The sequence below is a fragment of the Piliocolobus tephrosceles genome, chromosome 4, assembly GCF_002776525.5.
Source record: "Piliocolobus tephrosceles isolate RC106 chromosome 4, ASM277652v3, whole genome shotgun sequence".
In the NCBI taxonomy this organism is placed as follows: Eukaryota; Metazoa; Chordata; class Mammalia; order Primates; family Cercopithecidae; genus Piliocolobus; species Piliocolobus tephrosceles.
Genome location: NC_045437.1, coordinates 161,533,600 through 161,545,828, shown reverse-complemented (window position 1 = coordinate 161,545,828; position 12,229 = coordinate 161,533,600). Strand labels below are relative to the sequence as shown.

At 39.3% G+C, this 12,229-nt stretch overlaps 1 protein-coding gene across 1 annotated transcript in view; it reads right to left on the bottom strand.

Moving 5' to 3' along the window:
* Positions 1 to 12,229, bottom strand: part of FBN2 (fibrillin 2) — a 270,107-nt gene that overhangs the window by 80,559 nt on the left and 177,319 nt on the right. The window contains exons 21-24 of the mRNA XM_023196889.3: positions 5,696 to 5,833; positions 4,768 to 4,818; positions 4,162 to 4,287; positions 148 to 375 (exon numbers count right to left, since the gene is read on the bottom strand). Coding sequence (XP_023052657.2) covers positions 148 to 375; positions 4,162 to 4,287; positions 4,768 to 4,818; positions 5,696 to 5,833 — 543 coding nt within the window. The remainder of the gene's footprint in view (positions 1 to 147; positions 376 to 4,161; positions 4,288 to 4,767; positions 4,819 to 5,695; positions 5,834 to 12,229) is intronic.

Genomic DNA, 12,229 nt, shown 5'->3' with positions numbered 1-12,229 from the left:
TTGGGACAGAACATAGGTCACAAAACGTAAGTTTAACTGAGAACATAAAGTGGGAAGTTAAACGTTTAAAGCAAAACCAATTCTCAGAAAATGTGGAAGGCTTCCTGTTGGTGAAGAAGGACCAAGGTGCTGGCCGCAGGCAGTTACCTTTGTAAAATGGCCGCCCAGTAAGAACATCCCCTCGGTTAGCAAAGCCAGCCCCGCGGGGGCACAGTGTCTCATATTCCTTGGTGCCAGGTTTGGGGCACTCTTCACACTCGGTGCCCCAAGCCGCCCCGACAGCACAGCAGCAGGCATCCATGCGGAACTTTCCAGGAACGGGGTGAATGCACTCATCTTCATCCCACTTCAAGTAACACTGCTCCATGCGAATATCTACACCGAGAGTGAAATCACAGGGTGAGAATGAGTTGAAACACCCATTGAACAGTCACATGTCAAGCGTCTGCTCAGCACCAGGCATCACGCAAGGCCCTTGCGGTGTACTGGTGGGCAAGACACAGTCCCTGACCTCCTGGAATGGACTCCACAATGACAGTAATTTAAGGAGAACAAAGGTGAGATCCTCTTCAGTCTTTCTTAATTCTCACAAGAAACCCTCAGGAAGAAAAGGTCCTCTCGTGACATGACTACTTCATGTTTTGATTCCTTTTTTGTATTGTTCACTTTAGAAAAAGTAAGATAATTTTAATGATAATTTTTCCTGTTCAAAGAATTGCTTCAAGTGCCTTTTAAGCAGCCCTGTCAGATCCCGTTCATAAACAGTTAATGATCGGGTATAATCTATTTGCCAATTTGTTACAACTATTAAAATCACTACAAAAGAAAGAAGTGTTATAGTATTATTGCATTTAAGGTTTTTTTTTTTTTTTTTTTTTTTTTTTTTTCTCCTGCCAAATTTACCTTTTTGCATCATGGTTTTTCCCTGGATTATGTGTAAGGGGTCAATTATTTATTTAAATGTCACATTTTCCCTCCAACTTCAAAACAGACCAGCATTTCAGTGCTTAGCCTGTGCTAGCCAGGACCTTAGAATATCTATAAACAGTCACCTACATCTAAAAGTAGAGTAGACCAGCATGGTCTATAAATAACATGTTCATCTGTTAGCAAATAGATTTATTTTCAAATCATAGTAAAGCACTTGGCTGTTTAATTACAAATATGGATAATGAGTTTGGAAAAGTTTCCTTAATCAAATAACATTTCTTTGATAAGAACATTTTAAGACATTAAATCCTTTCCAGAGGCTGAAAACTGTTTAATGGAGGAAGGAGATCCCTGATGGAAATGTACACATAAAAATTAATGTTTACTACTGTAGTTACTGTCAATACTGATTCTTTCAACTTCTAAACCAAAGGTAACATCAACTTTAGCAACTGCCTTTAACCTAGAATTTCAGAGTCACATTTCTGAATACTGGAATTAAAAAGTCCTATTTTTTTTTGAGATGGAGTCTCGCTCCGTTGCCCAGACTGGGCGTGGCATGGTAGCTCATGCCTATAATTTCAGCACTTTGGGAGACTGAGGCAGCTGGATCACCTGAGGTCAGGAGTTCTAGATGAGCCTGGTCAACACGGCAAAACCCCGTCTCTACTAAAAATACAAAAATTAGCTGGGCATGGTGCCGGGCACCTGTAATCCTAGGTACTTGAGAAAAAGTACTATTTTTAAAGAAAAAATAACTGTGGTCAATTTTTATTTTGATTCAGCAGACTGAACGTAGAGATCCACAGATGGCGATTCTGTCTTATATATCTACATTAACACAAACCAAAAAGCCACATGCTTTGCCAGTGTGAAGTGTGACAGTAATCCAGAGTCTCATTATCACAGGGCTCCGAGGGGCTAGTCTCCTTATAGCTGGCTCCGTCCCATAATGTCAGCAGGTAAATAAGAATCTTTCCAAGATGTGAAAGTCTTATATAAGTACAGTTGGCCTAAGAACTCTGGCCTGAGTCACACTGTGAGGTTACTGAAGGAACCTGCTCAAGAAGCCCAAGACAAACTAAAAATGTACCATTTCAAAGCTTACTGGAATAAACTGGGGTGAGAGGGGAAAGGCACTTAAACTATGCATGTAAAAACTTGTAATAGCTAGGAAGAGTAATCCTTTCTTTAATACTGAGACCTCTATAAATGTTAATATCAGGAATTAAAAGTCAGCACACTACTGAGAACTCTGTGAATATTTACATCAGGAATTAAAAGTCAGCACACTGGCCACGATGAGGCCTCTCAATGCCGCGACTGTCCTTGCATGGAAATTAAAATATCAATTTGGAAACCTTTGGATGGTCCATGTTCTCTGCAGTTTGCTGCAGTCCCCACTGCTCCCTATTGTCGCTTCACTCACTGATATATTACATGCTTGGCTCCTGCAAGCATCTGAGTTTGGGATGCCTGATTCACATGAGGTTCTATCAAAGCATTTACCACAACTTTAGTTCTCAGAATACTTTACATTTTCATGTGTCAGTTGTTTCCTGAAACTTTCTCTCATCCCCAGAGAGAATTAATTAATATAGCATAATTCAAGCAGTGACAAAAGCATTTAAGCAAAGTACAAGGATGAAGAATCCAATATATTATCTTAGAATATTAAAAAATGCTTTAATTTTTTTTTCTTTTTTCTCTGAGATGGAGCCTTACTCCGTCGCCCAGACTGGAGTGTAGTAGCATGACCTCGGCTCACTGCAACCTCCGCCTCCCAGGTTCAGCGATTCTCCTGCTTCAGTCCCTCGAGTAGCTGGGATTACAGGCATGAACCAGCATGCCCAGTTAATCTGTATATTTTTAGTAGAGATGGGGTTTCCCCATGTTGGCCAGGCTGATCTCGAATGCCTGATCTCAGGTGATCAACCTGTCTCAGCTTCCCAAAGTATACTCCCAGTCACAATTTTGAACAATGTTATTGAAACTTTATTTTGCCTAATAATAATTTACAGTGATATATCTTCATATATTACAGTATTTTGTTATAGAAGATAACTTGATTTCATTAGTCATTTGACCGTATTGATATTATTATTTTGTCATTTTCTTTTTTTAAAATTTTGATAGTTTTGGGGGAATATTTTGTCATTTTCAAATGATACTTATTTCTAAACACTGTAGATCACTTAAAGATAATTTTTAAAATACTTAAAAATCTGAAAGAAATTTTCTTTATTTTTGTACTTTGGATATTATGTTTTCTAAATAATTTTGTATGATTTTACAGTCATGCTTTCAACCCAGATTTAAATGTGCTATCAAAATTCAGTTAAAAATGAAATCCGTTTTAATTATAATAACGAAACTGTATGGTATTGCAAACTTTTTCTTACCAGTAAATTTTAAACATCACTGAGACATTTAAATACTTTAAAGATCATTGCATATAACACCACTATTATTTATGTTTTGTCTACATGCCTAAATTTCAAATACAAACCTATGTAAAATTCTTTTATAAACTAAAAATTTACTGTTCCGTAGCTTATTGGTGAAAAAAAAATCTCTAGGTAAATGAAAAATTATTGTTACATACAATGAAAATTAACAGAAACGTATTTTTCAATCATGAAATTCAAGTTCAGTCAACCATGACACTAATAAAGAAAAAGGTCAAATCACCATTCCTATAATACTATGTTGAAAGCAAGAGATTCATCACTACAGATCTTTAAAAAATAAAGTATTAAGAAAATGTAAACTCTAATAGCAGTAAAGGAAGGACCAGGATTACTGAAAGTTTTTAGGCAGAAGCAACGTATCTTTGCCGATGACTTTCCCCATTGTATTCAGGGTGTAGCTGCAATGAGCTGACAAATGTAAACTTTTAAAATCCTAGTCTCCAACTTTCCTTCTGTGTTCAACATATTCTTACTCTTATTAACTCAGTGTGAAAGACTGAACCTGCCTAAATTATCTGGTTAAAGAAATGGAAGATTTTGAGATAGATTTTTGAGCAGTACCAACTTTTGGCATGAAATAGAAACAATTTCACTTAAATACATTCACTTTTAAAACAGCCTCTAGTGATTTCCCCCTAAATATCTCATTTAAAGTAAGTTTTCTCAAGTACAAACTCTGTGGTGTTGGACTAGCCACTGCTTAAAGAAGGAAATTCACGGCTTGTTTTACACATAGAATACATGAGGGCGTGAATCTTACCCAAACACACACGGCCGGTCCCATCCAACGTAAGGCCTTCAGGGCACTCGCAATGAAAAGATCCCTTACTGTTGACACAGCGTCCATTTGGACAAACGCCAGGGAACACCTCACACTCATTAACATCTGCAGGGAAATGGAGCCAGCAGAGGAATAAAGATGTTACAAATAGAAAAAGCAGGTGTGGTCCTACTTCATGTATAGCATTTTCAATCGACATTCAACACAACGTGGATTACTACTTGAGTTAAACAGAAATATTCCACAACCCAGCCACCCGCTTTCCTAGGCACCAGCTATGAAAATTACCACAGCCTTGTCTCTCCATGAAACACAGCCCAGACATGTGCCTTTGCCAGCTGTTCTGGGCCTTAAAGTCTAGTGATGCATTCATGAAATTTACACAACTTCATAAAGAGGAGAAATGGGAAACTCTAAGCTGTTTCCTAAGAGAATTATGCTAAAGCACTTGTTGATTACATTGAGTATTTTTATTGAAATGTCAAGGTTTCTGAAAATGATAAACATCTCCAAATTGAGAGTGAATGTTAATTTTCTGTACTGCTCTAAAGATGTATAGTATCTTCCAAGGAAGTATACTCTCACCTTCACATGTAACACCTTTAATCCTGGCAAGCCCTCTTGGGCAAGCTGTATCTGTAAGAACAACAGGACAAATTTTACTTCATTATAGAATAAAATACAACCATGTTATGCTCAAGAAGAAATATAATGGAATCAAAATGGAACTAAATACAAACTGCAAGGCGGGGTCTTAGGGTCCAAGGACATCACTGTCCCCACTTCATTCGGTAGGGTACATGACTTTCTGTGGTACCTCCATCAGTATTGACCTGTATTGAGACTCTCATAATTTTTCCTACAATTTCGTTTTGTTGTCACATTTACAACTGAGTTAAAAGTAAACGGGTCAGGCGCGGTGGCTCATGTCTGTAATCCCAGCACTTTGGGAGGCCGAGATGGGTGGATTACTTGAGGTCAGGAGTTGGAGATCAGTCTGGCCAACATGGTGAAAGCCCATCTCTACTAAAAATACAAAAATTAGCCGGGCAAGGTGGCGGGCATCTTTAGTCCCAGCTACTCGGGCGGCTGAGGTAGGAGAATCGCTTGAACCCGGGAGGTGGAGGTTGCCGTGAGCCGAGGTCACGCCACCGCACACTAGCCTGGTGACAGAGTGAGAGTCCGTCTCAAAAAAAAAAAAAAAAAAAGTAAACAAATGATTTGAGGAAAACAGCCACCACACAAACAAGGATACTGGAGGATACAGTCATCTAGCAGATTCTAGCTGATTCCCTTCCGTGAATAAAATATTTAGAAGGCCTGCTTATGTACCAGGATAAACCAAATACACATTTTAAGAGGTAAAAAACATTAGCCAGCAAAGATAACATTTTAGCAAAGGTAAATGATCTCAGGTCTTCTTCACTGAGGAACTACATAGTGAAAGATGTGTCCTAGCGGCAGGAGAAGCTTTCCAAGGAGAAGACGAGAAGCCCCCCAGTCAGGCTCCTACCTAGTTCACACCGCTCACAGGGGCTCCCCCAGGCAGCTCCGAGGGTGGCACAGCATTCAGATTTCAGAGTGGCTCCATTAATATTCACCTCACAGCGGCTGTCCTGGATGTTGAGCCAACAGGTCCCCTTCAGGCTGTCTGAAAAGGAACAGGAAAGGTTGGGGAGCTCTTACCTCTGATGAAAATAGAATTCAGCTGTGTATACAAAAAGGCATTTGTTACAGTATTCTAAAAAAGAAGGGCCAGGCAAAGTGGCTCACGCCTGTAATCCCAGCATTTTGGGAGGCTGAGGCAGAAGGATCACTTGAGCCCAGGAGTTCAAGATCAGCCTGGGAAAATAGCAAGACCCCATCTCCACCAGAAAAAAAAAAAAAAAAAAAAAGATACTTTAAAAGTTTTAATAGCGGGGCCGGGCACAGTGGCTCACGCCTGTAATCCCAACACTTTGGGAGGCCGAGACGGATGAATCACCTGAGGTCAGAAGTTCAAGACCAGCCTGGTAAACATGGTGAAACCCCGTCTCTACTAAATACACAAAAATTAGCTGGGCGTGGTGGCAGGCATCTGTAATTCCAGCTACTCAGGAGGCTGAGGCAGGAGAATCGCTTGAACCTGGGAAGTGGAGGTTGCAGTGAGCCGAGAGAGTGCCACTGCACTCCAACCCGGGCAACAAGAGCGAAACTTGGTCTCAAAAAAAAAAAAAAAAAACTTTTAATAGCATATCCTTTGAAAACACTTTCATGTACCTGCATTCAAATATGGTTTATTACATATATGTAATATGTACCATATATCTCTCATACATAATATAGTAATTAATATACTTATATCTATTGATATTCTTTTTTTTTTTTGAGACGGAGGCTCGCTCTGTCATCCAGGCTGGAGTGCAGTGGCACGATCTCGGCTCACTGCAAGCTCCGCCTCCCGGGTTCACGCCATTCTCCCGCCTCAGACTCCCGAGTAGCTGGGACTACAGGCGCCCGCCACCACGCCCAGCTAGTTTTTTGTATTTTTTTTAGTAGAGACGGGGTTTCACCATGTTAGCCAGGATGGTCTTGATCTCCTGACCTCGTGATCCACCCGTCTTGGCCTCCCAAAGTGCTGGGATTACAGGCTTGAGCCACCGCGCCCGGCCTATCTATTGATATTCTAAGGGGAGCTGTCCAAGATTTTATGCTGATACTCAGAAACATAGAGCACTGCCATTTTGCCCATGTTGGTCTGGTCTTGAACTCCAGACCTCTAGCAATCCTTCCATTTCGGCCATCCAAAGTGTTAGGATTACAGGCATGAGTCACTGCGCCCCACCCCTCTTCTTTTTTAACATACTATAACAACATGATAAGACCATTACTTGTGTGAAACGTATTCGTAAGATTTATCCTTAATGACAAATGCTTTGATATTTAAGATTCTATTGTATAAAATCCTTCAATCTCCTTCTCCCTTAAGTCCCTACTAAATAATCACACACAATGTATGTTCTGTTATACAGAGGCCAATATTTCTCCAACTGATAATTATTTGATGAATAATTTAAAAGAAAAAAACCCCTATAAAACAAAGAAGGAATAAACACTTACAAAACCCCCACTAATGCTTTCCCAGGGCTAATATCTGATGTATTTTATTTCAGGCATTTAAAAAATGTGCGTGTGTGTGTAGATTTATCTCTAGTTCAAAAAGTAAATCATACTTATGGTAAACAATTTGAAGAAATAGAGAAGTATGGGGGAGATGTAAAAATCACCTGAAATCCTCTAGAGATAACCATTCCTAACATTTTAGACTGACTCCACATCAAATTTAAGTTCTTCCTTTTGAATGGTAGAGTACCCAGTGAAATATTATGCACTTTAAAATGTTTATTGTATGTGGATTAAAGGGAATAATGAATGGTTAGTATATTTTTGGTGGCGCAATGAAAAGTTTTTCAAATGAACACATAATAAATGACTGTTAACGGATTTTGAAGCAGTGATAAGGAATCCAGTCAAAGCTGATATGGCAAATACTAATTGGCTAAAACAAATCATATGTCATGTTTTCCTTGTAGAGCAGTGGCTCTCAGTTAAGTGTGCATAATATTACCAAGGCGCTTGTTAAAATGCCGATTCATAAGTTTCCAGGTGTGCAACCCAGGAATCTGAATTTTGACAAACTCCTCAGGTGATTCTGATGCGGGTGATGTGGAAAACACTTTACCAAAACCTCAATAGCATATTGTGGCACTAAGAGTTGGAAGAAAACAAAGAATAAGTGTATTCCTACAGTATTTATTTGAAAATTCATTTTAATAATATGTACAGATAAAATTTACTTCTGGCTGGACACAGTGGCTCATGACTATAATCCCAAAACTTTGGGAGGCCGAGGTAGGCAGATCGCTTGAGCCCAGGAGTTCAAGACCAGCCTGGACAACATGGTGAAACCTCGTCTCTACAAAAAATACAAAAATTAGCTGGGAGTGATGGCACATGCCTGTAGTCCCAGCTACTCAGGAAGCTGAGGTGGGAGGACTGCCTAAACCCAGTAGGCAGAGGCTGCAATGAGATCGTGTCACTGTATTCCAGCCTGGGTGACAGAGTGAGACCCTGTCTTCCAAAAAAAAAAAAAAAAAGTTTTTACTTCTAAATTCAACAACAAAAACAACAAAAATATCCCCCACAAACATAGAAAGGGAATTACAATTAAACTGTAATGGGCCTATGATGGGAGAAATAGTAATTTCTGATGCCCTAGGAAACACAGGAAGTTACCAACAACCAACCAAGACAGAGGTTGAAACAAAACAATTCTCTCCTGTACTGAATAAAAAGTTACGGGGCAAAGGTGTGAAAAAGAGTTAGACAGTCACTTTGCTTTTTCACTCTGGCTGAAATGTTCAGTTTGGATAAAACTGCAGAGAAACATTTGTGTCAGGTCTCAAACTACAGGCTTGTTACAGATTTACACCTGTAAATTCCATAGCACAGAGGAAACAGAGATGCTCGTGTAAGGCTACTGTGTATTTAAATGATCTTTTACTGATCCGGACTAATTCTGATTTATCACCTTGGTTGTTATCATTTTAAGTAAGATAAACAACAGTTACTGCTAAGATTTATCAAGATAGTGACAGGAACTGGAAGGCTCTGTATGTATTTATTTACTCATTAAAACAACCCTGTGAATTATGTACAATTTGCAGATGAGAAAATTTAGGCACACAGAGGTCAACCAATTTACCCAAGGTCACCCAACTAGTAGAGTGCCAGCATCAAGATTCAAGCCCATGCAGTCTGACTGCAGAGCCCTCACTCTGTAGCACTGTGATTCTTTAGGCTGGTGCTGCATCAACACTTGAAAAGCTACAAATCCACTGATAGCCCCCCGCACCCCCTCCAGGCTCACCCTTCTCTTCTCTCTCTCCCCAATTCCTTTCCTCCATTCTCCCTCCCTCTCCCCCCACTGACCCACTGTTGTGTGCATATACCCACCCCTGCCCCCATACACATACGCAACTGACATACAGATGTAGGTAGTCAGGAGTTAGTTAAGAACTCTCAAAAAATAAAGCAGGGTAATTAGCTTAAGGGTAGAAACAGGAGAAAAACTGTTATTTTATCTAGGATGGTCAGAGAAATCGTGACTTACAATGTGGCATCTGAATACAGACATAAGGAGAACCCTGCAAATCTGAGTGAAAAACATTCCTGCCAGATAGATCAATGAACTTCAGGTGGGCATGTGTCTGATGCAGGAGCAGGAAGTAGGCCAGTCTGGCTCAGGCTGAGGGGGCGGGAGGCAGAGCAGGGGCAAGATCATGAGGGGAGCACAGGCTTTGGCTAGGACTTGAGCTTTTACTGAATGAAATGAGAAGCCAAGGTTTTCCTAGACAGGGTTCCTGGACAAAGAATGATGTGCTCTGATTTATGTTTTAAAAGTGTTGCCTGGTGACTATGTGGAGAACTGACTATTGTATGGAGAAAAGAAGTTAAGGTAGAGGCTACAGCAGTAATTACGAAGAGAAATGATGGTGACTTGGATTGGGGGTTGGTGTGGTGATGGTGAGAAGGGGTTGAAATGTGGATAAACTTCAAGCGCAATCAGTAGGTTTGCTGATGACTTCCATGTGCAGCTTGAGAAAAAGACATCAAGGATGCTGCCAAGGTTTTGAGGGGTGGCAGCTAGAAGAACGGATTTGCCATCTGCTGAGATGGAAATGTTCCTGAGAGACTCGGGTTCAAGCCAGTACACAGGAATTTGGTTTTAGACATGGGAATTTGAGATACTGATGAGCCATCCAAGTGGAGACACTGTACAGACAGTTGGCAACACAAATCTGGAATCGGTGGCAAGGTTGAGGCCTAGAATTCCATTATCAACTAGAGTGACACATGTGAGACTCAATACAGAGGCTCTTGAGGATGAGTGTAGAAAGACAAACAGGGGTCCAAAGACGGACTGGCGGAACACTTCAGGTTAAAGGTTAGGAGGATAGGGAGGACTCAGTAAAGGAAAGAGAAAATGAGCCATAAAAGTCAAAGGAGAAGAGAGTTTTGCCTGGGAAGCCAAAAATGCAAAATTTCTTGAGAAAGAGTGAGTAATGAACTGTGACAAATACTGCTAATAATCTAAGGTGAGGAATGAGAACAGACCATTGGATTTGACAGCAGAGTGGTCACAGCCATATGTCCACGCAAGTTGAAGACAGAGTGCAGACCCAAGCCAAAGATGAGGGAAACTGGTCTGGATTATATAGAACCATCAAACCATAGCAGTAGAATGCATGAAAGATTAATCAAATGCATCATTCTCTTACATTTAACCATATTCAACCAGAACACCATAGTCTTCCTTAAGCAGTTTGCAGAACAGTTTAAGATTAATTTATATTTAGAAAGCTTGAAAAATAGATTCTAAATCCTTAAATATTCATAATATTCAACTAATGCATATATAATGTAATTTTAAATCAGTAATCATACCATGAAATTTCAAAACGTAATGACCTGGACTCTGTGGAAGACAAAGTTGTAGGCTAACCACTGATGAGAGCCACTGATAGTCCCATTATACACTCCTGGCTTTTCCTGTGTGTATTTTACTATTTGTTATTTTCTTTTTCAACTAGAATTCTCTTTTTAATAAAAAAGTACATAAAATAATGTCTAAAATTTAAAAATATTAGGGAAATTGCATTTTGAGCAGCTCTACACTGGGCTATTCAAATGTAATCATAATAAATGAAAGCACACAATACACTGACTGAGAAAAATATGGTGGTGGTTAGTTGTTGGCAATTGGAAGAATGACATAAAGACTTGGGGGTAAAAAGTCTTTGTTCTTCTTTGGTTAATAAATATAAGGGCAAAAGGCCAAAATAATGGAAGTCTACATGATGAGGCAAAAACGAAGTATCTTTGATGCTCAAGTGGCATGCAGATTTAGTTTTCTGAGACATTAATTGATTAATGCTGAATTCATTTCCTTTGCATAATAAAATGACTCCATCGCAATTGGAAATTGTGGCTTAGCAAAAATATTTCTGCTTTACTGGATCCAACCCACACACCCCGCTGGCCCCCCCCCACCAACCCAGCCCGGAATTCTATAAGAAAAAAAGTAATGCCCCAGGCAGATGGCAGTCTATTTCCTAATGTGGAGAGCTGAACACGGCTCAGATTTCACCAGCTGTACCTCACTGGGAAACGAGGAGCTGGTGTTTCCAAAGAGAAGGTTTTCATTGATAATTCTGGACTTGGTCATTTGTCTTTATGTAACAAACAGATACTCTAGCATCCAGCTAAATATGGTTAACATCAGACATACTACTGAAAAAACTATTGTCTTTGACAAATATGAAACTAAAGATTCATTTTGGCTAGATAATAAAAACTGTCAGTTAATTTGGCACTATGTAAAACTGAAATATCTTCCTATTTGGAATATATACTTAGTTCCCCTTAAAGGTGGATACTAGCTAATGATGTGAACTGTGTAGGCCTAGTGAATGGAACCACAGATGCTAGAAGTACGGAAAAATTACTGGGACAGTTTTGTTCCCTTTTACATGCTGGATTTTTCCTTGCAGTAACAGATCAATCTTCCTTAATATACATCCTATGTCATTCTCAAGAACTGACTTTAAATGTTTTGAGACATATTGAAAGATGCTAGTTTAGATGTTTTAGAATAATGTCCCCTAGAGATTTCCAAAAGCAAGAAAGCAGTTATCTTCTCTTCCTTGAAGCCCAAAAGTTTATGATTGATGGAAAAAAAGAAAAAATAATAAATTCCCTTTATGTGTTTAAAAGCTTCAAATTCTTGTCCTGTTAACTGAATCCAAATTTCATCACATTTTTTGTTTGCCATCGAAGTTTGTTTATAAAAAAAGTATGCAGTGGAGATTTGATTACATTGCTGCCTAAGGCATTTTTAGGGTAACGGATATGCATATGTGTGTGGTATGGAAATGATTATAAGTTATAGCATAATATATCTACTTATATGAAAGGAAGATTTCTAGAATCTAACAAAAATTGAATA